This window comes from Manis javanica, chromosome 7 (assembly GCF_040802235.1).
Source record: "Manis javanica isolate MJ-LG chromosome 7, MJ_LKY, whole genome shotgun sequence".
NCBI classification, from domain to species: Eukaryota; Metazoa; Chordata; class Mammalia; order Pholidota; family Manidae; genus Manis; species Manis javanica.
In genome coordinates, this window is record NC_133162.1 from 24,113,494 (window position 1) to 24,140,934 (window position 27,441).

The window sequence follows — 27,441 nt, forward strand, 5'->3', positions numbered from 1 at the left end:
TATTATTACAGCTGTTATTAAGTGCATACATCACCTCAGTTTTTTTCCACTTGATGTAAGTGACTACCTCTGCTGTCAAATCATCCTTTTTCTAATAGCCACTTACAAACCTTTCGTTTATCTTTTTTTTAATTAAGAAAAGGTTACTTAATTGTTTTCCAGTAGTCATAGTACATGGGAATGATAGCTTAGTCTATCTCCATTGTTCTGTTTGCTCTCTTCCTTCGTATCCACTATAACTGGCGAATCTATGCCCTCTTATGAATGCTGCATATTGAAAACTCAGCTTCTGTGTTGCTAAAGTTCTACAGTGAGTGGAAATCATGCCAAGTGTAGGCATAATACTCACCAGCAAAGATAGCTTCTCAGACTTTTGAAAGCCTGTTATTTGGCAGACAGCATCCCATGATAGCAAAGAAAACACAGGCTCAGGTTTGGGAAGGCAGAAGTCAGGCCACTAATCCCATCCACATTATTTAAGCCAATTCCTATGAAACTATAAATTATAAGATGCCTGTAAATTTAAAAAAAAACAAGCATTACTACAGGTTGACATTATCTGAAATGCTTTCGTAGCCTAACTCTGGGCCATTGAAATAGAGTATTTTAAACCTGCATGTACAAGTTTCAGATTTTTGTAAAGCTGCCAAATCTTTAATATAACAATAATTAGCATAAAGCTTGTGCAATTAAGCTGCCCCAAAAAGAATGAGTGTGGATCTCAGGCAAAATGTTCCTCTTTTTAAAAAAGCGGTTTCTCCAATACATATTCTTTTCACTCAGAGTTGTTTTCCTCAAGTTTTGAAGGTATGTAAAGCTGCTTTTTTTCATTTTAATAATTGTCTACAGGGACAGCAATTTATTTTTAGTCACTAGTTTTCAGAATGAACCAATCAACCAATTTTATCCAACATAACCCACAAATTTTTTATAGTTTGAAAGAACCAGATTTATTGCTCTCCTCAACCTAGTAGAATTCTGAACTCAGAATGGGATTAAGTCCCCAAAATAAACTCTAGGAAGATAATTAATTTCAGAAAAAAAAGTTCATGGATATCAATCAGTGGATGCAGGAGCCAGTACCCAAAGTGGCTTGACCTTGAGAATCGAAAATAGCATGTTATCACAGATTTGAAAGACTGTAGATAAGAATTATGGTGGCTCCTGGTGGAGTTGTGTCCCAATAAACGAAGCATGAGTTGAAAACATCGTAAGTCAAAAATGTATTTAATATACCTAACCTACCAAACATCATAACTTAGTCTTAAACATTTCAGAACACTTACATTAGCCTTCAGTTAGGCAAACTCATCTAACACAAAGCCTATTTTATAGTAAAGTGTCAAATATCTCAGGTAATTTATTGAATATTGTACTAAAAGTGAAAAACAGTATGGTTGTGTGGGTACAGAAAGGTTGTAAGTTTATCTGTTGTTTACCTTGGTCATCAGCTGGCTGACTGGTAGCAGCTGCCCAGCATCATGAGAGAGTATTGTTCAGCACATCACTAGCCCAGGAAATCATACAAATTTGAAATTCAAACTATGGTTTCTGCTGATGTGTATCGCTTTTGCACCATCTAAAATTGATCCATTACAAATCTGGGACTATCTGTATTTACGAGGGCTGACATTGAACGTTTGCATATTAATTGGCAGCTCTCAAGGCAAGCCTTACAAACCCATCACCTTTCAATCAATAACTGCTCAAACTAAGATTACAGGAAGCTTTCCTGGACCACTACATTCATAACTGAAGCCACCCTTAACAGCTCAAAATTCACCACCAAGAGTGAGATAGAAGGAAAGAGAAAGAGGGAAGGAGATGTCTCTACTACATGCTTCTTAAGAAGAAACAAAACTTCAGTAAAAAAAAAACTTAAGTTTTAAAACACAATTTTTTATAACAAATTACTGCTTACTAGGTTTGTTTACTTCATACTGTAAGTAATTCTGCAGATTATCCTGGATTTTGAGGTCCAAATCCAAATCAAACACCACAAAAACTTGGCACATTTAATTGTGGCTTAATTTTGAGAAAAATATGATTTTTTCCATAATAAGGATTACATACTTCATGTTTTTAACACCTTTTGATAAATTGAACAAACAGAATTATGGAAGTTTAAGATTTTATGTTTAACAAAGATGTACACATGCATTATGGATTATAGATCTATGTGTACTTTCTTAGGATTGATGGAATGGTATAATAACCAGGTTAAACCTGATTATATATTGTAAATTAGATAAACCACATTTTACAGTAGGTGAAATTTTAAATAAGGCTGTAAAGCCACAGATCTATTTTTTTGAGTTTTATTTAGCATTCCAAACCTTTTCTTTGTTCATTTTTGTTGCTGGATGCAGATAATTGGGTATGAAATGGGCTGTGGTCAACAAACTGTGAAGGTGAGGTTGCTTAAATCTGTACTAAACATGACATAATCATAGGTTGTCAGTTTAAATTGGGGAAAATGGGAAAATCATTCCGAATACAAGTTTTGGTGACTACAAATGACATAAATTGATGCTTAAAACTCTTTTTCTGTGATTCATTCATTCTGATGAAGATATGGCTACAGCAGCTGGGATAGGACTAACTGCCACTAATAACCAATAAGCTATGTGACAAGGGCAGATTCAATTAAATTCTGTCAGATTTCTCATTTATGAACTGTAGAAAGGAAGGTAATCTTTTCCAGCTCTGAGTTTCTCTAATTGCAGTTTCAGTACATTTTGGTACACCTGAAATTACCAGTTCCCACCATCAGTTCACAGAGTTACAGTTACAGATAAAATTCCCTACAAAAACAACCATTATGATGATAGTATGGAAGATGTACTAGGCGCTGAAGATGAAAAAGTTTATATATTACTTAGGAGTTTACAAAGATAAATTGGACATATCAGTATTTATCACATAGATTCAATTGGCATCAACCCTGGGAAAATTTGTTATATAGAGGATTTTTTCTCAAGTGAGATTTTTTTTTCCTCTTAGTGCTCATACATAGTCTCCCAAGCCCAGGGCTCCAGACTAACTCCTCTTATCCACTGCTTGCCATTGCAGGACACACTCCTAGTTACTCTGTTTATTGTTACTGTCATCTCCTGGAACTCATGTCCTTACCTTTACTAGCATTATGCTTACCATAGGTGCTCAAAAAATGTGTCTTGCATGGGTAAGTTTAAGTATGAATGGATTAGTTATTTAATTAGTAACTCAAAGAGTGAGAATCTCAAACAAGATAAAAATAAAGAGTGACAGTGTAACAATCTAAGGGAGTAAGGGACAGGGGTAATAGTAACAACAGGTTAATATTAAACTAACTGATAAATTACTTCAAATTACTGATAAATTCTGAAATTATCTTTCTTTAAATGCAATCAGTATAAGCAAAAAAGCTAGTGGATTTATTGATGTGGTGAATGAAGAATCAGTTTTGGTAGAAGCAGTTATAAAGCCCCTAAGCAAAATTCTATTTTTAAAAATATCTCGCACTGCTGGTGGGAATGTAAAATGGCATTATTACTGTGGAAAACACTGTTTTGGTTCTTAAAAAAATTAAACATAGAATCAATATATTGTGAGATAACAGAAAAAATATATATTGGTCTTTGCCCCTTCCTACCCCAGTTCCTGGCACAGGCTTCTGAAACCCTTGTAAATTCCTAGGTGATAAGGAATCTTCCGTTCAAATGTTTGGTCTTTGACCCTGTGGGTCTGGACCCACAGGGCTCCTAAATCCCTTAGACATTTCTGGGTGATGGGAATATCTTTTGTTCTAATGAGGTGACTCTGGGTGGGCTCCTGGGGGCTCCTGCCTGGGGGCTGGCCACCAGAAAGACCAAGCCATGACTAGAAGCTTGGAATGTCCAGTCTCCCCCTACAGCTTCTCTAGGGAGGGAAGAGAGGCTAGAAGTGGAGTTAATAATTGATTGTACCTGCATGAGGAAGCCTCCATAAAAATTCCAAAAAGTAGGGGGTATGGAGAGCTTCCAGGTGGGTGAACACATCCCATGTACTAGGAGGGTGACACATACCAACTTCATGGGGTCAGAAGCTCTGTACTCAAGACCCTCCCAGACCTACCTTAGGTACCTCTTCGTCTGGTGCTTCATCTGTACCTTTATCGTATGCTTTAATAAACTGGCAAACACAAGTAAGTGTTCCCTTGAGTTCTGTGAATTGCTCTAGCAGTACTGGAATCCAAGGGGTAGGTGGTCACAGAACCTCCAAGTAGCCAACCAGACAGAAGTTGTGGGTAACTTGGAAACCTACTACTTGCAATTGGCATCTAAAGTGGCAGGGGCAGGGGCAGTCTTATGGAACTGAGCCCTCACCCTGTGGAATCTGGTGCTGTCTACAGGTATTTGTGTCAGAATTGAGTTAAATTATAGGCCATCCAGCTTGTGTTATAGAGAATTGTTTGGTGCGAGAAAAACCGGTGTATATGTGATGACCAGAAGTGTCAGAAGTGCTGTGAGTGTGCTGGCAGTGCGAGAGAAAAGGGGAGAAACACAGGAAGAAAGACTAGGTCTTTCCTAGTGCACATATGATCCAGCAATTCCACTTCTTGGACTTTACACAATAGAACTGAAAGGAGAGAATTGATCAAATGTTATACATCAATGTTCATAGCACCATTATTAGCAATAACCAAAAGGTGGAAACAACCCAAATGTCCATAAATAGACAAATGGATAAACAAAATGTGGTATACACACACACTGTTCAACCTCAAAAAGGAATGAAATTCCAATACATTCGGCAATACACTGACAGTAAACCAGTCACAAATCACTCATACATACCTTCCCAGCTTCATCTTGTGCCATTTCCCTGCACAAAAGCCTTATCGAGTTAATGTATTTACAGCTTCCAGAACAGGCCCGGCTCCTTTCCTTATCATCTTGCTTGGTTCTGCCTAGAAAACAGAGGCACAAATACATACACACCTTCTCCGTCTGCCTAATTCTGACTCCCACCTCAAGACGAGGATCAAGGGTCAAAATCCCCACTCCCTTTCCTTCCATCCCAGTGGCTCACGTCCTTCTTTTAGCTCCCTGCCCCAAGTCTTGTAGCTACAGTTTAATGCCTTTCCTTTTTCATAGCACCCATACATATCTTACCACAAGCTACTTGAAAGCAGGGACTGTGTCTTTGATCTCTGTATTCCCAGCAAATGCACAAAAACCTTAGCAGATGATTTGGTTCAATCAAGAGATAAAGTGCAAAGGGTACAGGGAAAGTGCTAAGGGAATTTCCAGAAGGTTGAGTTAAGGAAGACTTCATGGGGACAAAAGGTATTTGAACTATATTTTATTGTCTCCACAAGAATCCTGATAGAATCTTCCTCCTTGCTTTTTAATCAACATTTTTTTTACAACTAATTCTGTAAAATATATTCTACAAACATATAAACCTGATTACAAGACATAGATTTCACTTAACCAGATTTTCTCAAACTGTGCTCCAATAGAACAATGGTATTCGGTGAGCTGGTCCTAGGTGTTTCACAAGTAAAACTTGTTTTAGGAAAGTTTTTCTTTTTCTTTTAGGACTTGTAAGCATGTAGTTTGGTCACTTTCTTGCTAGTATTATTGCTCCTAGTTCATATGACAAAATTAAATATGGTTTTATTTCATACTCTTCTGCAAAGAGACCATGTCATCCCCATGCCTGACCACTTGCAGAAGCACATGGTCTGCTATTGCCAGCATCCCACTGTATGAAGCTTTAGAGTCCTGGATTTTAGGGCATCCTTAAGACGTCACTAAAACATCCCTGGAAAGCCAAGCCATTCATCTCCTAACCCCTCCTATATGAGAGGAGCACTGCCTTACAAATACAGAACTTTTAAAAAAACTGAAATCTTGGTTGCTGCACACTTCTGTTATTTACGGTATATCCTGTGAATGAATGAGCACATCTGTACCTCCTGGAGTCACTGTATATAGGATACCCCAAAAAGTGGGAGTAAGAAGAAATGGGAAATGTGGAGGAGGCATGTCCTGCTTTAGCCTGTGCTCTACACCAGTCACCCTCAGGAAGAGAGAACCGTGCTGTTCACAGCTAATGATTGAACACGGTACCTGCTCAAACTTTGGAAAACACAAATGATTAAATCTTGACTCATTTTCTTCTCAGAAATCCTCTGAGGTTCAGACTGACTTATCTATTGCTTGTTCTTGATAAGTAGGTGAGTCTAGCCCATTTCTAGGTGTTGACTGGCATGACGAATTTCTGAGGACCGCAGGAAGCCAATCTGCTGTACAGCCTTGGGCAGCCCTCATCACATGGTGTGGCTCAGTGTTACTTCTTCCATGTTTATTCTACTAAGTCTTCCATGTTTATGCAGAGGCATGGCGGAAAAAGATTTGGAAATGTCATTATCTAGACACAAATAAAATGGCTCAAAGAACATGGCATGAATTTTGGGACCTAAGTCTAGGCTTCTCCAGATAGTCCCATACTGCTGAAGGCCTGGATGAACATTTACATTTGAGTCAAGTTTCATTTTTGTAAGTAATGCTTCACCTTCAAGGACCTATCATAATCCTACATTTCATTTTTTGTATTTTTATTAATTGCTTATCCAAGTGCTGGCTTTATGGTCGTGAAGTGAATCTGAAATGCTAACAAAAATTAGCAGTAGCAGTCTCTCTTCCTAAGGCTTCTGTACCCAGACTAGAGTTGGATTTACAAGAAAAGCTTGATGGTTAGCTTTAGTTTCTAAACAAGGAGAATTCAGAACTCTCTTAGAAAAATTTCATAGAAAACTCTTATTACTGTAGTTACGTGAGTCCAATATTGCTAAATACAGCACACACAAGGAAAATCCTGAAGTCCACAAAATCTTTTTCTACACTCGATCAACTTTGAACTTGAAAAATAAGAATTTTAATGTTTTTTATTGCTAAACAAACAAACCAAATCATGAAATGTGTACAAAGAATGACCAAACTGGGTTTATTACAGGAGTACAAGTCTGATGTAGCACTTGATAACCAACATGATTCATCATAGTAACAGAACAAACGATATGACCATCTAAACAGATGGTTGATGAAAGCATTGATAAAGTTCAACATTAATTTGTGCTAAAAATGAAAATTCATAATTAAAAAGAACTTCTCTATCTAATAAAGGATTTAACTTAAAAACTATGGATAAATATAATGGTGAAATATTGAAAATTTTTCCTTTAAAACAGAAAAACAAAGATGCTCGCTGTTACCATTTCTATTCATTGCTGTAATGACTGATGATATAGATCTTAGTACAAAGTGTAATAAGGGGAAAAAGAAATAAAGTGTATAAGGAAAAAACAAAACTCACTATATATGATTTGGTTGAGTGTACAGAAAATCTAAAATAATCTACAAATAAATCATTGAAAAAAATATGTGAATATAGCAAGATTACTATATTACTATATATTGCCAAGGTCAATAGAGTAAAAAAACTACTAAACTTATAACTGAAAATGAAATTTCAAAACATATTGTATCCAAAAGCACCAAAAACATCAAATGCTTATGAAAGGCATAAAACCTCTATGCAGAAAACTATGAAATGTATAAACTATAGAATTATGAAACTACAAATTGTGTTTATAAAACATAGAAGCATATAAATAAGCATTTAATGCTAATAATCATTAATATCTATAAACTACATATTTATAAAGATTTTATAACCAATAAAATACATGGAACTACAAAATATTCCAAGAAATCATAGGCCTAAATAAATGAAGACATAGACAGGGCTCATGAGATGTTGATTTCCCTCACATTGATACATGGATTGTGTGTAAGTTTAAAAAATTCTTGGCAGATGTGTGTGTGTGTGTGTGTGTGTGTGTGTGTGTGTGTGTTTGAAAGGGCTGATTCTGAAGTTTAACTGTAAATGCAAAGGCCCAAGAACAGCCAACATGTATCAAAAAAAGAAGAAAGAGGCGCAACTTGCTCTCTTAGATATCTTGATATCTAAGCAGTTTGGAACTGGAGCAAGAACAGATGAGTGTCAGTGGAACAGAGTCCAAAAACTTAGCCAGGGAGAGATAGAGACTTGATTTATGATAAAGATGACACCACAGAGAAATGATGGAAATAATGATCTTTTTAATAAGTGGTGCTGGATCAATTACACAGCTAAGTGGGAAAAAAAGAAATTGACCTCCTAATTCATACCATCCACAGAAATCATTTCCAAGGTTTAGATCCGAATCTAAGAGCTTTTAAAAAATGACAATTTAGGAAACTTATAGGAGAAAATATCTTCCTGAACTTGGGAAGTGGGAATTTCTTAGATAAGACATAAAATACACTGACCATTAAGAAAAAGATTAAGAGTTCTGTTTATTAAAAAAATCATTTAAGAAAGTTGAAATGGGTGCCATAGACTGGGAGGAGGTATATATAATGTATATAACTGATAAAGGAAACGAATAAGAAAAAGACAATTCCAGTTTTTAAATGATCATGAAACTTGAACAAGGCACTTCACAAAAGGGTATATCCAAACGGCCAATAAATACATGAAGTGGTAGGAAACCTCATTAGTAATCAGTGAAATTCAAAATAAAGCCACAATGTGATACCACCAGAGAACCACGAAAATGGTAAAGATGAAAAAGACTGAGTATACCGAGTATTAGTACTGGATATACAACAACCAAAACTCTTACACAGTGCTGATGGGGCTGTAGATTGGTGCAACTCCTGTGGAATACCTGGCACAAGTCACTAAAGTTAAACATGTACATACTCTATTATCCAGCAAGTGAACTCCTAAGTGTAGGTCCAGCAGGAATTTTGTGCATGTGTTCAACAAAAACATGTTTCAAGAACGTTTGTAGCAGCATTTTTCATAACAGTCAAAGTCTGAAAAAATTCAAATGCCATCAGTAGACAATATATAAATAACATGTAATATATTCATACAATGGAAAATGATACAGCAATAAAAATGAATTATACATGACAATAGAGATGAATCTCATAAACATTATGTTCAGCAAAAGAAACCAGACACAAAAGATTACATATTATCATTCCTTTTCATTCATTTCAAAAACAGATTAATCTATGGTACTAAGAGTTCCCCAAAAGTAGAGTTTCTAAGATGATGGTGATGTTCTCTTTCTTGCGCTAAATGGTGGTTACATGGGTGTCTTCACTTTGTGATTATTTGTTAAGCTGTATATTTATAATTTGTGTACCTTTCTTTAAGTGTGCTATATTTTTGCAAATATCTGTAAAAACAAAAGACAAGCAGCCCTTGTATCAATAACTTTCTCTACATGTTTCAAGTTTACTCCTTTTTTGAACTCAGAAGTTCTGAGGTAGCAAGATGCATTTCTCCATATTAGCTACATTAAATATATTTATTGAATTTTAAAAAGTATTTTTATTAATAGACTATTTTTTAGAGCACTTTTAGGTTTACAGAAAAATTGAGCAGAAAGTACAAAGAACTCCCATATACCCTCTCACCTCCTCTCCCCACCAACCACGCAGTTTCCTCTATTATTAGTATTGCGCATCCTTAATGTAGTACATTTGTTACAATCGGTGAACTAGTACTGACATGTTATCATTAACTAAAGTCCTAAGTTCACCTTTGGGTTCCTGCTTTGTGATGTGCATTCTATGGGTTTTGACAAATGTATAATGACATGTATCCACAATTATAGTTGAATGGATTTTTAAATTTCTTTTTAGTTTAAGTTGGTATTTGGTTTCTTAGCTTCATGCAGTTTCCATAATGAGTAGTCTTTCCTATTGCTGGTTGATTATGTCTTCTTTATAACTACAGCTATTTCCCAAAGAAGATATAAATTTCTTCTTATGCCACTAGCCAATGGTTTAAGCTAAGTAACATCAAGTTAAATATTTAGGACCAAGTACTTAGGCAAAAGAAGTTGCTTCCCAGGCCTAAAATTTCACGTATAGCTTATCTTCCATTTGTTTTGGCTCTCAGATGATTTATAGACATTCTGGTGAAAGATTCCATTATAATGTTTCAGGAAGGACTTGCCACGGGCCATCTCCCTCAGCCTCCACATTGAGGATCGCTGAATCACGCTCTGAATCAACGCAAGACTCAGGACAAGATGTGCAAGTGCTTAATCCTGGCGCAGCCATTTCGAAAGGGCTAGTACACCTCAGTAGTGACTGTCAGCCGTAGTTAGCCTGGAGGTGGTCTAGACAGCGGCTCTCCTCTCCTCTCCTCTCCTCCCTCTGCATTCCCAGGGCAGCACCTCAGAAATGACTAACATTATTACAAGAAAGGAAGGTGACTGTTCTCATCTGCCTTAGTTCACGAAGAAGGAGGTAGCTGTGGCTTCTAATAAGTATTCAGGACTAACAGGGAAAATCTAATGACTGCATTTGGTCTCACAGTGAACTTTTTGGATGTGTAATTATGAAAACTGGATTAGAGATAAATCCACTTTTTCATTAGTGAAAAATAACAACATATTGGGAGTGTTGGTTGTTGACTGAATATTGATTATACCGGAATAAAAGAAAGCAGATACAATTAAATGTGCTCAGCAACACCCAAAAAAACTTGTAACAGATACACAATCTATAAATAAAACTAATGAAACCCAAAGTCAAGAATAACATCAAAGGCAACTCAAAGTTTTCATGAGGAAGGATGGATTTACCAACATTTTTAGCCAGATATTATCAAAATTACCACTGTGCAGTCTTTTTATAATACTGCTTTACTGAATTAAAACACTGGGAAAGGTTAGATTGACCCTAAGCTTATGAACTTTTTCTTCATGGACAATATTAAAACAATAAGGTCAGGGAATTATTTAGAGCTCTAAGAAAACAAAACCAATGTTAAACACTTTATATCTATTTGCATACCTACAAACATGATGATAATTACCAATTCAATAAAATAGCACCTTCAACAGATACAACAAAGCAGTGTGTTACCTAAGTCTGAGTTCTGCTAAGCAGGAAGGGAGCTCTGCATTCATTAATTCAGGTTTTCTCCTGTATTATGTTCCTTAACATGAAGTTCATGGGAGTTCTCAAAACACTCTGAATTATATTTTCTTCCTCTCTCACCCATCTTTATTGTTATTCAGAGATTTGCATCCACCAGGTCATAAGTCTGGTTTTAAAATAGCAAATATATGGACTTGCCCTTCTTTTTTGAAATCATTCTCAGCCAATGTTAGACCGTGATCCATGGGTTCGGGTGTGGCTGAAAAGGTCTCTGAGATGCCAACAGCCTTCCCAAGTCTGAGGCCAAGGCTATCCACCAACAAATGCCACAAGCTACTTTCTGAAGTGGAAGGTCCTTAGATATATTTAGGTAAATAGACTCACACAAATATAAACACTGATAATGGAATGCAGGGTTCATCCATGGAATTAATGATTTGTAGAATGCCAAACTCTAAAAATGAGCCATGTGCTCATTTCGTTTGCTGTGTGGTGGATGTCTTTTGCTTTGTTAGAATGAACGTGTTGTTCTTTTTATATGAAAATGATCCTTGCCTCTGAATTCCAACTTTTTAGGACACCCCTTTGAGTATGGGGTTGTACTAAGCCTTAATCTGTACTGTTGCCTAATTTCCTTGCGAGTACCATGCCTGAAGGCAACAAGCTGAATTGTTTTCAATACTCATTTATATAAGAAACCTACAGAAAACTCTTAATAGAATTCATACTGTGTAAATAATTTATATTTCTGAGTACTTGCACTGTTTTGTTTAAAAGTTTACAAAAAAAGAAAATGCTTCCAGTCTCTGGGGCCAGCAATTTCAGCAGGAAGAAACATCCTGTTGGTTTTCATATCCTGCCTTACTGTACTGACTGAGAGAGTTACTTCAGAAAACTCTTGCCCATTTCTCTCTCATTAAAATTCTCCATTCTAATAGGAAAACCTCTCCCACGGATCCCAGGAAGCTGGGGGTGCATAGATCGATACTCAGCATGTGAGAACAGCCACTTTAGGAATAGTAGTAGGCAGGTGCTGTCACTCACTTGAAAAAGAAATCACAGGAGTCCTTTAAGCCTCTTTTGGCAGAAGTGTCGAAAAAAATAAGTTCTCTAGAAAATGCTCTTTTCATTAAATCTAAGCACCCTTTAAAACTACCAGATGTCAGCATGATTTTACCAAGTCCCTTAAGATGATGGACTATTTCTTACACATTTCCCTGTAGGCTAGCATGTACCTCCCACAAATAAAATCAAGGAGTGCCTGCATCTTGCCTTTACCTGAAAATGTCTTGGGGTTGCAGTTATGACATGTCATCACTCAAAGAGATTAGAGCATCAGACTTAAAATAAGCTGGCAACAGAACCAAAAAAAAAAAACATACAATAAGTTACAAGACTGTTAAAACTGCAGGACCAGAAGAGCAAGCAAGATCTTGTCCCTTTACCTACCTTAAGGCAGATTAAGGCATCATTCCCCATGGGAAAAACACATGCACCTCAACCTCAGATCATTTCAGAGCCTCACCTCAAGAACTGTGAGGTTAGGAGCAAGGAGTCTTATCACACTTTTTATTTTTTCCAACTGTTAAACAGAATCATGCTGCAGAGTGGAAAACAGTCCAGCTGCTGATATTAGCTGCATGTGCAGGAATGGCTGAAAAGGTAGAAACATGCCTTTAAGTCCCTTCTCTCATCAAGCTCACAAAACATTGAGAGTCTAACCCAAATTGGAAACAGTTAAGAAAAGGCTGGAAAGGAAGTGAAATAAATTGGAAGATTGTTCTAGCTCTTCTGTTGAGAACTCTAGGTGTTTTCTGTCCCTCCTGATTTGGAGGAAACCAATCTAAAATACTCTTCTCACCCCCCTGTCTACTGTCCTCCCATCCTCTTTCTTCCTTCCTCTTCTCTTTATTACCTTCATGATTCCCTTTTATTTTACTTTTTTCCCCTCATATTCTTTTCTGCTCTTTTTCTTCACTTCTCTTCTCATTCCATTTGAATGAATATTTCCTGAAGACTTAAAGTGAGCCTGATATGTACCAGGCCTTGCAGACACAAAGATGAATACAACACCAGGGGTATGACTGCGGGGAGAGGAAAAGGTCTGGTTTTTAACACATGGACTTTGAAGCGCCAGCAGGACATCCAAGAAGGTAGACAGTTGTACTTGGGGATACTAATCAGAAGCTTGGGAGAGAGGAAGTTCCACTGAATGCCTGTTACACTACAGGCACTGTGTTTGTGTTGGGAATACATTGAAAAGAGAAAATCCAGCCCATTTCTCCAAAGACTTCAAGAAAACAAATAAGTGCATTTAATATTAGAGGTGCAGAGAGAAAAGTATAGGCAGGTGCAGAGGAGATACAAAGAACTAGTGGTCAGGGGTACCTCAGAGAGGGGAATGTGGTAACGTTTCATTCAGCAGACCAGCCAGGATGGTCCATGGGCATTAAATGGGGGTTGGCTGTTGAAGCTTGTTCCAGCCAGGCTTGCCCTTGGAGTATTAGATTTTCTGATTTGTGTTCTCTCTCTAACTGGGTACTGATCTCCCAGTAGCAGAACAGTCTCCATCTCTATATGAGGAGTGGAGATTCTTGGCTACCTGTAAGGCTTCCTTGCCAAGTTGTTAAAGGGAACAACCTCTCAGCTTTATTGTCAGGCATAACACTACGCTGATTCTGCAAAACAGCCAGTGATCTCTTGCATTTCTTCCCATGCTCTCCTGGGCCTGCAACAGTCCCTACAACCATGTGTTCTGGGATGAGGGCACGACTTTAGGCTGTCAGTCTGTTGGGCTCCAAGAACTTCTGGGAGCAGAAGTAGATCATTGCTGTGGAGATTTTCTGTGATGTGAGATCTGATTAAATTAATTTTCTATTTCAGAAACCCTTCCCAGATTTTCACCCCAGTGATGAAATCCCTTTGACTCAATTTACCAGATCTTGAAACTAATGGAAATTCCCTCCCACCCTTCTCTACCCTGATTTCCTGTTTGTTTGAACATCAGAGAAAGCTCTTCTTTCATCAGACATCCATTTGTGTCTACCTCTCTGATCTAAAAGGCTGATGATATAGATGAAGGTTCAGGTTCACATAAACAATTGAACTCTCCCAGTCCTCTCTCTGATGCCTGAGTTAACCCAGACAAACCAAAAATGGCAACCCAAAGATCACAAACCTGCTCCATTTTTATTCCTTAGGAGAAAAAGTCCCCCTTTGTGCTTTTCTTGTGCCAAGAACATTGTTCTCTACCCACAAGATACCATTAAGAAAACACAGGCAGCTTTGAACATTGGTGTAGGGTTTCATATATAGCAAGTCGATAGGGCTACAGTCAACTCAGGTATTTATTTTCAGTCTGGGTTTGTTTTTCCAGGTTCTCAATTTAGATTGTTGGCTTCCTACCAAAGTTACCTATTAAAATTTATTTAAGCTGTGGTAATATTCTATTAACTGATCACTTCTTGAACCTTATTTAAGATACATTTGCAAGTTTCATGGGATTACTATAAAATATATTGAAATTAAAGTTGTTTCTTATTAGTTTTGGGAAAGAGAAGGACTGTTTATTAGGCCATTTAAAGTTTTAATTAGGTCCTCTAGCTACAAGCCAAAGAGGTGGAATATTTGAAATAATCAGAAGTGATAATATTTTCTTTAAAATTTCAGCAGCCTATTTCAGGTGCTTTTCTTGCTGTGGCTGATTTATTTAATACAGATGAAATACATGTTATGTGGCAAACATGTTATGTGGCAAAAATTGACCTTATAAAACATACTTGATTTTATGCCCCACTAACTATCTTGTCCTTCCAAGTATCCTGTCAGTGTGTAGTATGGCTGAGCTTCTTTCTTCCAAGAGAAATGAGGGGCTGGTAAAAATCAAGAGCAGAGCTATTTCAGTTTAAGTTCATCACTGAGAATTGCTAAAGCCTGCAAGGGTGGAATAGATTTGGTCCACAATGTTTGGTAATTTTTCAAGCTCCTCAGTATTTAGGATTGTTAAAAGCCTTGAAAAACATTAAATAATTTTTCCAAATACCATAGCAAAACAAGCAAACAAAAAACCTATACCCCTAACCCTGACCCTGCCATAAATGAACTGCAATTTACTTGGTTTATTTGGGTCTCAGTCTTCTCATTTGCATCATCATTAGGCGATCTCTAAGACCTCTTTGAGTTCTAAGATTTTATGATATTAACATTAGAACTATGCTCATTTTCACTTAAATTAGTCTCAAAGACTCTAGCATCTTCTGAAAATTGGTACTTATAAGTCTGCTGTTTGGTCTTCACAGTAAGGAAGCTACAAGCAAGCCTTTATTTACATTTGAGTTTATCACTCTCCACCTTTGTAAATATGAGTCTCTCTTCTTAAGGTCAAAGTATTTTTCAGAGTTCCACATGATGATACTGGTACTTGTGGAATCAATTGATTGAAATAACAGGCAATGCCAGAGGGCTACTTTGATCCATTAATATTTAAAATGGATTTGTATTTTATTATTCACAACAGCATTTATGTGTATTTAGAGAATATCATTATTTATTATTATGTGTCTACACTTGGAGAACACTATTATTTATTAATATGTATCAATGAGGATGCTTTCAGCTCTAGTAACTGAAAATACCAACTCAGATTGGCTTAAATGATAAGAAAGTGTATCATCTCATATGGAAGGAATTCAGAGGTAGGGTGATTCCATGACTATTTAGGAGCTCAGAGTTGTCACTGAAGAGAAGGATGTTTTCATTATCATCTCCTCACTGTAATAAATTGGACTTCCTCTCCAAAAGACTGTTAAGGAAATGGCAGGTCTAGCCACAGACTAAGATAAAATGTTTGGAAAAACACTTATCTAATAAAGGACTTGTACCCAAAACTTTTTGATAAAGAATTGTCAAAATTCAGTAATAAGAAAACAACCCAATTTGAAAATGGGCAAAGAGTTGAACAGACACTTCACCAAAGAAGACACATGAATGGTAAATAAATATATGAAAAGATGATCCACCTTATTAGTCACCAGAGAAATGCAAGTTAAAACCATAATGAAAAACCATTCCTCACTTACTAGAATGGCTAAAATCAAACAACTGGACAATACCAGGAGCTACTGGGATGTGGAACAATGACCACTCTCACATGTTGTTGTGGGAATACAAAATGGTACAAACTTTTAAAAAATAATTTGCCAGTTTCTAATCAAGTTAAATATATATTTATATATATTTACTTAGGCCAGCATTCCCCTCCTAGGCATTTACCTAAGGGAAATGAAAATTTATGTTCATGCAAAATCTGTACATGATGTCTATAGCAACTTACTCATAATTGACAAAAACTGGACACAATCCAAATATCCACTACCATATGAATGTATAAAAATTGCATATCCAAACAATGGAATAATACTCAGTAATAAAGATACAAACTGATGTACACAACACAGATGAATCTCAAAAGCAAAGTCAAAGAGGCCAGGCTCAAAAGGTGAGCCACTGTATGATTCCATTATATAGCTCTCTGGAAAAGACAAAACTATAGGGTTAAAAAATAGGTAAGTAGTTGCCCAGGCCTGGAGATGGGGGTGGACTATCGGGAGCAGAGTGAATTGGGGGATGTGATGGAACTATTCTATACCTTGAATGTGGTGGTGGTTACACAACTATATGCATTTATCAAAACTCACAGGACACTAAGAAGAGTGGGTTTTACTGAATTTGAATGATCTGATTTACATCTGATTCTAGTAAATGGCTAAAACATCAGGTGCCCCTAAACACAAGTTAGGAACCACTGGTGTAAGAATGTTCCAGAAACTTACATATCAGTGCAATGTTTAGATCCGTGGAATGTTGAGTCAATGACCATGTCAGGCAATGAGACCTGTGAGTCTATGTACTAGAGATAATACCTGTGATGATAGGGGTAACCACAAACCAGACAATAGGGTTCGGTCTTCATCTTAATGAAGATACTCCTGTGGGGACATGTTTTCTGAGAACCACGCCCATCTTCTGAATCACAGTCTACAGTGCGAGAGAATGCTTATCATCTGACCCACATTTTTCAGATCTTTGGACTAAAAGTCATTAAAATCCAGTAATAAATCGATCACAAGGTCAGGTGGCTTCCTGCTGTTTTGCTCAACTGTTTTTCCTTGTTTCCCCAAAGGGATCAAGCCTAACACACACTTTAAACAACTGGTCTATTTATATTAAGTAATTCATTTTTGAGAGCACATCTTTTTCTATGAGCAATATTGAACTTTTCATCTCCTCGATGCTTCTGACATCCCTCCCACGCCCTTTCTGAACAAATGAAGTGCAACTGGCTTGCCACAGTATATAGAAAGTCTTAACACTGCCAGGGCAGGCAGTTAAACACTGCCGAACATAAGACTAGAAATGACTTCCAGCCCAGACAGGAGGATTTTCATTTCTCTCACAAATGGGGAAATCTTTTGGAATCTAAGGGATATTTTTTCTTTGATTATGGAAAGGTAGCAACTCCAGAGACTACCACTTCACATATTCCTTTCTTGCTCACAAAGGCACAAGGAACCTTTCACAATTTTTTCTTTGGTTTATTGCTATTTTGATAAAAACTTATCTATAAATGTTTAATTATCAGAAACAAATTACAGATAATTTAGTGGGGCATGTGTTAGAAATAACAGATGGTGGTTTTAAACTAATTGTATGTATTACCTGCAGGTGATATATTTATTCTATTATCCTATTGTCTTAATATCTAAATTCTTCAAGACAGAAATCTAAACGTTCTTTTTTAGAAATTCCCATATGTAATGTGGTAGGTAATGAACACAGGACAAAATAGGCGTAGGGAAATGCCCAAACCAAAGGAATGATATTTTTTTTTCCTGTCATATCCTCCATTGAAACGGAAGTACTAACAGACTTTTGAGGCAGGTAATTTGGCAGGGAAGGGGAGGGAAGTCGCTGGGATCAGTGTTGGCTTGGAAAAGTCTCAGCTCCTCCTAGGCCCTGCCCTCTCTCATGTCCTAACAGCAATCACTAAATGCCTGGTCTCTGCCCAGCCTTGCTGATATTGACCCCGTTGTTTCCTCTCCTTTTTAATCTTTGCCTTGCTAAAAACTGCAGCCCTCTCTTCTTTTTGTATTCATTCTACGTGTCACCAAGTTCGTCTTTGGCCCAGCTCTTATCATTTCCTTTTCTGACTTCCCTAACTCCCATCACCCACAGAGTGAAGCGGACACCTCTCAGACTAGCCCTGCAGATTCCCCCTGACCCGAATGGCACATCTGACACTGCCGACCTCTCCACATCGACTCGTTCTTCATAACGTTTTACCATCCTTCACCCAAGCCTTACTCTTCCCTATGTCTGTGCCTGTCACGCTGGACTTTGTGCTTGAAATTCCAGCTCCACCCTTGGCTTCTTTTTTTTTTTTTTCACCCTTGGCTTCTTAATACCACCCATCCTTTTAAGTCCAGCTCACATGACACTTCATTCCATAGTTCTTAATTCTCTATGGTTAACAGTCTTCTTTATGTTGTAATTTATTTGTATGCGTGGTGAAAATACCCATACATCTTTTTGTTTCTATATTGTAAATTCCTTGAAGGCATGTTCTACAACTCATTCTCATTTGTACCTATACAATTAATGCCTTGCCCATGGTAGACCCTCAATAAATAATTTGTTTACTCATTCAACAAATATGTATCAGCCTTAAAAAGATAAATGACCAAATCTGAAATTAGAAATGGAAGAAAGGAAACCAGCATACTTTGTTATTATAATAAAATCATCAAGGACCACAGTTTGAGAACAATTCAAGAACCACTGTAGACAAGAAAAGTAGACGGAGACTTTCAGTGCACATGTGAAGGGCAGGAGTTGGTCTTGCCTCTCAGCTGCAGCCTTCCAAAAACCAAACTGCTCCATGAACTGTGACATACACTGTTGACATAATTGCTTACAAGGAAGTCCTGCTATCCTGGGGCACCTGCTAAATGATAAGAAAGCTAGGTAGAAATACGGTCTTCTAGTCTTAGAAATGTAAAAACAAAGTGCAACATATAATCATTGTATCATTTTCATTTTAATATGAATCCTTTTTTTTTTTAAATCACTGGATTAACCAATCCAAAGAGCTGAATCAACAATTGTAAATACTGGATTTACCTCACTAACTATGAAATTTTTTTCTCTCACCTCCTTCTCAGTGAAATTCAGGTCTTACTGTCTCCTAGAAATGTAAGGCAAATGTGTTCCAAAGCTTAGGACCCCTAGGTGAATTATCATAGGAATGTCCTATCACTAGGACATGTCATGCTGTTTTATGGGAGAAGGGTCACAGAGTAGGTAGAATCTATCTGCAAGGTAGACACACACCTTTAAGCCAAATAAAGAAAAATATGTGTCCACAAAGATTAATAAGGTAATGAATAGTCATTTGACAAAAACACTCAACCCAGTCACCAAAAACTGAATTTATACATCAGTTTTCAGAAACTCAGCAGCCACGTAAAACACAGGGTCCACCTGCACTCACATTGCTCAGCATGTGATGAGAGTCTGGTCGGCAGGTACCAATCTGGGCTACATGTGAACTGACATGTGAAAGTCAGCAGATAATTTTGGGAGGATGAATATTTTTCCGGTTGCCTCTTAAGGAAATTTTCTTTCTAATCCATCAAAAATTGATTACATATGTGACTCATTAACACATCTCCAAAGGCAGCAGGAAACAAGAAACACCTTTTCTTTCCGGTGTATTAGTCACTGTTATCTCCTTAATCTGATCCTTTATTCTTCCATTTTAGCAAGAATTTAGTTGCTTTCTGGTTAATTTTAAATATTTAAAAGACAACTCCCTTCAACCTAGGCATATGGTAAGAGCTTAGCATATGAATGTTGAATGAACATGAGGTTTCTTTCAATCCATGTACCCAGATAATGTGTTATTATTATAAATGATTTTGCCAAGCATAATAAACTACGTACCTTGACTAACTAAAATGAAAGCACTTGATTTCTTTTAGTTTTCTTCTCTTCCAAAGTATGTAGTGCAGAACTCTGTAAACAGTACTCACATATGTGCATACGAACATGTGGGAGCATGAAGATACACACACACGCAGAGGTGTGTAGTATTTAGACTTGCTCCCTAATGTCAATTTAAGAACATCTGCCAAGTGCCAAAAAACACCTCCTTCCCATAGTTTAGGAGATCATGTGTGCTCTAGCCCCTGTCTCTCCAGCATTTCTCCCACTGTCACCCTTTCTTTGCCCCATACAATATATATATATATATATATATATATATATATAAATAAATATATTGGCATCACTTTTCCTCAAACTCACGTTTCTTCCACCTCAGAACCTTCTCCCATACTCTTTCCCCTGTCTAGATTCCAAACGACTCTAAATCCCTCCTTTTACCTGTATAATCTCTAATCAACTTTCATCTATCAATTTGAATGTCACTTTCTTAGCAGGACTTTCCCTTCCATCCCTCCTCAACTTTACGTCTCCTCTTCTGCTCTCTGATACTACCCAGAGTTCTTTTCTTTATAACAGTCATCACATTCTTAACTATATATTTGCACAATTGTGTTTTATTTACATGATTTGTTATAAATTGTGCTCCCCAAAATTCAGATGGTGAAGCCTAACTCTAGGACCTTGGAATGTGACAGTATTTGGAGATATGGCCTTTAAAGAAGCAATTAAATTAAAAAGGCTGGTAACACAGTCTGACCAGTGTCCTTTTATAAGAAGAGGAGATTCGGACACATAGACACCAGGAGGCCACAGAGAAAAGGCCATGTGAGGGCAATACAAGAAGACAGCTATCTGCAAACCAAGGGAGAGGCCTCAGAAGAAACCAAACCTTCCATTGCCTTGATTTTGGACTTCTGGCCTTCAGAACTGTGAGAGAATTAATTTCTGTTGTTGAAGCCACCAGAATTTTGCTATGGCAGCCTTAGCAAAGTAATGCATTATTTAAGGCTATCTTCCTTCACTAGATTGTGAACTCCATCAAGACAGAAAATTTACCACTGAACTTTCAGCGTATGATTCAGTGCCTAGCTCCAAGCAGGAGCCAACATATTTTTATTTAATTCATGAATTAATGAATAAGTGAATGAATGATGCAGGGTTATATCAATTTTATGCTGAAAGCTCTCCATATTCCAGATTCTTCAGAGCTCTTCTATGAGATTGACAGCAGACATGTTAAGGAATTATTAATTTGGGGTGGGCAGGAACATCCCAGAAAACAAGAACCCAATAGTGTCACATTTTAGACCGTTGAAAGTGTTCTGAAATGTGACTCCAATGCAGAATAACGGGAGCTTAGGATGGAGAATCCCACAGGTGGTCTGCTACCCTGCCGTGCAGTATGAGTGCCCACATTAGCAGGCTACAGGCATGCATTGGTACTGTACTGCGGGGTTCCTACAGCTCCCCTCCACGATCTTGGAATGATGCCTCTGGTCTGGGAATTCAAACCTGATGTTGAGTCCTGAGAAGATGCCATGAGCTACCTGAGTGAGTTTCAGGTTCAGACTTTCCATATTACCAAAAGTGTCAAGCTAGTCTTTAGGGGTCCCAGGAAGCCACCTGATAACCAAGTAATCAAGAGAATTATCTAATTTGATGCAAATTGACAGTCCCATGGAATGCACCTGGAGTTATAGGGTCCCTGGGAGTCCATACATGTCTTTGGGTATACAGATTCTAGGTGGCTGCCTGAGTTGAGAAGTTGAAAGGCCCTTAACCCTCCTCAACAGTATCTCCCTTCCTTACTTAGATGGCTGACTGCCTACAATCCTGTCACTAACATTTCACTCTTTGGAGTCAGCCTTACCGTATCTGCTTACCTCTTTTAAAAATGAGCCCCTAGGCCACCAATTGCTCCACATTTTTGGTCATTAATATCTTATTCTTAATTGGTCACCCACTGTTTCCTCCAGGTGGGCTTGACCTGGCTTGGGTCAGAATGAGGGGAAGAGGGCAAAAGCACACATATGTATAAATCCTGCCAACTTGTTTCTCTAGGGCTCAGAGACCTTGACCACAGGCCCCACATGCCTGGCTACACCATGAGTCATGCATATTAGGGTTTTCACTCTTCCCACCGCAGTGAAAAGGGGGAATACCAAGTTGTAACAGTTCTCTGAAAAGGCATTTCTTTTACACTGAATCTTTGTTCCCTTTGCCCCATGGGCCCATAAATGGTTAATCTACCTAAACTAGTAGAAGAAACTTTCTGCCTCCTGTAAATTTGATTCCTGGAGGCAGATTTTTTTTTTTTAATCCAGCAAGTGTCAGGTAATTGGAAGGGTGGAGTAACTGTAAACCACGACACACCTTTGTCAGGACTTGTTTGGAAGCAAAGAACAGAAAGAAACAAGGGGGAGAGAAGGAGAAGTGAACATTTTTGAAAGATCACTCAGCTCTAACACACCTTGGTGGGGTCTGGATAAAGAAAAGTGGGACCTGCAAACATCTAGAAGAAAACATCAGGGGAAGAAAGAGAGAGGGGATTTATTCAGAGTTGTTTCCAATTCCTTCAAAATCTCAAACTAGGTAAGTAACAGAATTTGACCTTTCCCCCTTCTTCTGAGACTTCGATATGAGGTCTGCCATTTAAAACTTAAATGTCTACTGGAGAAAATAAAATGAAGTTACTTAGTTTCAAGTAATTAATTGGTCATAAATGACTACCTTGGTTTATGAATTCTACTTAGGGTAAGTCTTAAAGGAAAAATAAGATTCGTCAGCAGGGAAGAGGAGGAGAAGGCCAGCTAAGATAAACTGGGCTCCAGAGGCAAGAATTTTGGGTTTTATTTTCATTATTGTAAAATAGCTTGTGTTTTGTTTTATTTGGAATATGATAAGAGTTTATAATTCTTTCTCTCTGGATCTCAGTTTCTCTCTCTTTCTCTCTTGCTCTTCCCCTCCATCTATTTTCCTTCCTCTCCTTAACAGAGTAGTTGAAGTGTGGATAAGTGGGGGCTTCTAGAAGCAACCCCTGAGCACTAAATGCTGGTAAGCTGCCCTGGCCTCTGTCCTGGCAGGTTCTGATTGGTCTGAAGGGGCTGGGCAACGTTGTTTATCACACTCTAAAATTACTACTCGCCCTGATCTAAAGTAAAGTGAAATATCTGAAATGATACAATTAGTTCATGGATTTCAAACTGGAGTTAAACTTACAAGAAAAAAAGAAAGAAAATGTTGTCTGTGTACACACTGTTACTGGGCAATTTGAGCCCCCTAAAAATCATTTTGGGGTAGGAATGACCAGTTTAGGTATCTCACTGGACCACACTAACTACTAACTGACAAATTACCACTTCACTTTTTGAAGTTGTAGGCAAAGCCACTAGTATATCACTTCTTTTGAGAAGCAGTTAACTGGTAGCCTAGTATTTGGATTTGTCATGTCCATAAAAGGTAGTGAAATTTTAAAAAGATATTCATTTGAAAAGCAGAATTGTTTCTCCTCCTCATCGCCTCTATGCTCTCTCTGAGAACTAAGAAACAGATGTAAGTCAGAACTAAACTAAAGCAGACGTCCAGGCCCTGATGGGTGCCCTTCTGCGAATCAGAGGGGTTCTGCTTTACTCTCAGCCCCTCCAAAACATCCACACAAATCTGACCACCACTTACATGGGGGCAGTGAAAGCACACAGTCCTGGTTCAAGCAGGGATGGAACTCAGCTTGGTGAAACTGACTCTGCCTAAGAACTATGTTCTTCGATTATACATGACTGAAGGAAATCTGGGCCTATGTGGTTTGGCTATTTGCCATCATTAATGGCAGTAGGGTTTAACCAAACATGGCTGTAAACAAAGAATATAATCACAAAGTGGGTGCACAAGCTCTCCCAACCCCAAGTCAGGAAAACCAAGGATGCCAGACATAGCAAGTAGGTGAGCCCATCGCTGAGGTGCTGTAGAGACAAAAGCCTGAGACAATCAACCCTAGGGCATTGGTTTTCCTGGTGGGAAGATCCATAGCTAGTGGATGGTTTTCTCATATGCTGGTCATGTTGTTTGTTTCAAAGTGTAAAGTGTACAGAGAGTGGAGCAATAGGGACTATAAAAATACTTGTGATTCCTTAGTGGAGTATAGAAACATGTATTTTTAAAATAGAAAATAGAAAAACACTGAGCTTCTCCATTCCCTTCTTTGTATCTAAGACTTAGTGTTTCACGAGTCATTGAGGCCAATGTGATGGTTTACAAAAAGTGGTTTGTCCCAGTTTGTGTGTGTGTTATACCACATCCCCAGCAGAACAGTTTCAGGTGGATGTGACATCATTTAAATGAAGTGGAAAGAAAAAAACTCAAAAGTAGAAAAATGGTTTTGAATTGTGGTTTTGAATTGTGGTTTTTTTGCATAAGAAAATGACATGGGATCATTTTTACTTCTTCAAAAGAATATTAACTATGAAGCAACCATAAAACAGCCCCTTAGAACTTTGGGCGGCATGATTTTGGAATTGAGAACTTGAATGACCTGTTCATCCTTAGTTCTTGTGAAGTGGTCCAAACATCCATGAAGTTAAAATTATGCCACTTGACAGTGCTTCTACTAAGCAATGCTCTTGGAGAATGCCCTGTGAGCATGGCTGGGAGAGGCAGGCTTGGGCACGTGCCTTGGCATGTAACTTTCCTTTCCCCAATATTACATTTTTTAAAGTGTTTGGCACTTAAAATGCTTAAAAAGGAAGTCCTGTAGGAATACTGCAGGTCCCATGGAATGATCCTAGTCCAGGTTTGTGCCTCAACCCATCACTTCCATTTGATGACTCACTCACAGAAAGTTTCCTTGTGCACTGGGTTTAAAGGAATCCACCTGCTGACACATCCCTGCTGCTTTGGGTTATGATGTCTGGAAGACAGCTTTGGCAAAGTCAACAGAGCTCTGTCCTGTGTATTTTAGGTCCAAGAAGTCACTCTATATGGCCATGGGCCACAGCCATTCGAGAGGCTTCAGGCTGAGAGACAGGCAAGGGTCCTTCTGCCTGCCCCCACCTAGGGCACATTCTATCCTGAGTACCTTCCAGTGAGGGGCCCCCAGGCCCCTGAGGAGGGCATTTTATTTCTTAGCAGGTGGTCTCTTTGTGCCCTCTGGAAGTTGAGAAATCTTTTCACTATAGATCTCAAGCCTCCATCTCTGGGACTTCAGAAAGAAGTGTGTGTGGTGGGGGCAGGTGGTGGGGGGTGGTGGCTATAAATGTCTGTTATTTTTCTGGTACAGCAAGAACAAGAAAACACTTGCCAGGTTTGCTGCCTGGGCCCTGAGACTCTCACCAAACGGAACTACCATCAGTCTGCCTTGATGGCTACAAGTAGAAGCCCAGCTAATCCCAAATTTATAACTGCCAGCAACAACTTTCACGAAAGGTTCCAACAAGCAATAACTTGTGGAAGTAAAACTTTGCATGGATTGTTATAAACAGTTCTTTTGGGTAATATTTGATATCAATTCAGGAGCCAACCTAGGTAGCTCCCCACTGGCAGACAGGTACATTTGAATGTTTAATTTCCAAAATGCCTCCTGGCCCACAACTAATGACCAATTAGAAAAAAAAAGAAAAAGAAAAAAGGTGGAAAGGAGCTTCAGGGGTACCAAAGACAATTAATGCTTAAGCAAAGAATTTCAAAGAAGTGTTTGTTATATGTAGGTTTGCATGACATAAGTCGTACAGGTTATAGCTAGAATGTAGACATAGTCACAGGCCAGATTTGGCCTTCTAATCAGGCTGCACTTCCTTGTTAAATTTTTTATGGAGCCACTCCTCTTTGGCTCTAGGAAACATACCTGCGAGACCTTCTGAGGCTTCTCAGACCCAGCCAGTTTTTCCATGATGTCTCATTCTTTGCCTCGAGCTGTGTTTAAGAAACTCCGGTGAGCAAGAAGTTGGCACATGCACCCAGGCCCTGAAGCTGACTGATGATCTGGGTTCATTCCACTGGGTAGCTGGCCAACTGGTCCCTTGTGGTCGTGGTTTGCAGTGAGGAAGTCACTGAGGGTCACTTTATTACTTTCATGGGTCCAAGATAGTTTTGACTTTGTGGACCCCCTCCTCCATTAAAATTATTTTTAAAATTATATTTTATAACTGCATTGGAAGAATATTATTTAGGTTGAATTGTGTTCATTTTTTTCTTCTGATTTTAAAAAGAAATTAAAACACTCCTGTGGGTCCCTAAATGTATGATGGGATTAGGTACTCTACTCATTGTGCCTAACAGATAAGTTGACCCTAACATCACCAGGTAGGTGAAAATGAAAGGAGAGATATTAAAGAAAGGGACACCCTGGGCTTGCCCCAAAATCCTAGTATCCAATTTGAATTGCATCCAAAAGATAAACTAGAAGGAAGAGAAGTTTAGGGGCAGGATGAGAACCAAGAGAAAGCTAGATTTCACATGAGACTGGAAACCACAGTAAAGACAGCCCATCGGGATGGGAACCTTTGCTGAGCCTCCTGTATGTTTAAGCCTGAACCCCGACCCCAGTCCTGTTCCTCTATTGGCATCAATGATCCTGCCTCATTCCATCCACATTTCAGGTCACAGCGGACAAGATATCAGTGATTTTCCTTTCCAGAAGCAGAGAAAGAGTAAAAGGGGAACATAGATAACATATAAATACGTATTTTCTGACATATTTCTATAGATTTTGCACATATTTTCTTCATGTATTTTCCCTACTTACATCCATAAGTAAGCATGTTAGGACTTGTTTCTTATGACCAGAAAGTTTCATACTGTGAAAAGTATAAAGTGCCATAAACTATGACCAATACAATGACTTTTATTCTGACTTAAATCCATCAAACATCATTCTCACATCCAAATTCTAAATAATGAAGCGTGAATGTCTTATATCCATAGTGTTCCATATACAACATTGAACATTATGGGATACATCAAAATGAATTAATTGAAAACACTAAGTGCCTTGACAGATATCCTTCAGCTGTTTGTTACTTTAGCAAAGAATGGAGGTTTTACAGTCAAATATCTGCGCACATCTTCTATGCAATCCCCTTAACACTCAGCAGGGGGCAGCCTGATCAATGAGATCTGGAAAAATAAGATGCAGTACAAAGTAACAGAATCCAAAGAGGAACAATTAATATGATTATAACTGGTATAAGAAGTGGGAATGGCTCTTGTAAAAAATATGCATAGGAAAGAGTTATGCCTTGAATTCTAGGAATCAGTTTCTTGGTTCTCAGCTTGAATGGGAGGGACCTAAAACTTACTGAAGGTGATGGTAAGAGGCATGGATGTTCATGGTATCTTGCTTTTCCCCCAGGTGGTGATGGTATGGATGTAACCAAGAAAAACAAACGAGATGGCTCTGAAGTCACTGAAAGAAGTAAGAGCATAATATAGTTCATTATAAAAGTAATAAAAATTTGGAAATAGC

General features: G+C 38.1%; 1 protein-coding gene and 1 long non-coding RNA gene across 2 annotated transcripts in view; one reads left to right on the plus strand and one right to left on the minus strand.

The window, feature by feature from the left end:
* Positions 1 to 275: 275 nt before the first annotated feature.
* LOC140850357 (uncharacterized) lies at positions 276 to 27,354 on the minus strand. The gene is made up of 3 exons (XR_012133047.1): positions 27,275 to 27,354; positions 4,818 to 4,930; positions 276 to 514 (listed from the first exon to the last, which is right to left on the minus strand). It is a non-coding gene; the product is annotated as an uncharacterized lncRNA (long non-coding RNA).
* The window catches only part of COL17A1 (collagen type XVII alpha 1 chain), a 47,416-nt gene continuing 42,322 nt past the window's right edge, over positions 22,348 to 27,441 (plus strand). The window contains exons 1-2 of the mRNA XM_037001349.2: positions 22,348 to 22,577; positions 27,328 to 27,390. Of these exons, the coding sequence (XP_036857244.2) occupies positions 27,339 to 27,390 (52 nt within the window). The 5' untranslated portion in view covers positions 22,348 to 22,577; positions 27,328 to 27,338. The remainder of the gene's footprint in view (positions 22,578 to 27,327; positions 27,391 to 27,441) is intronic.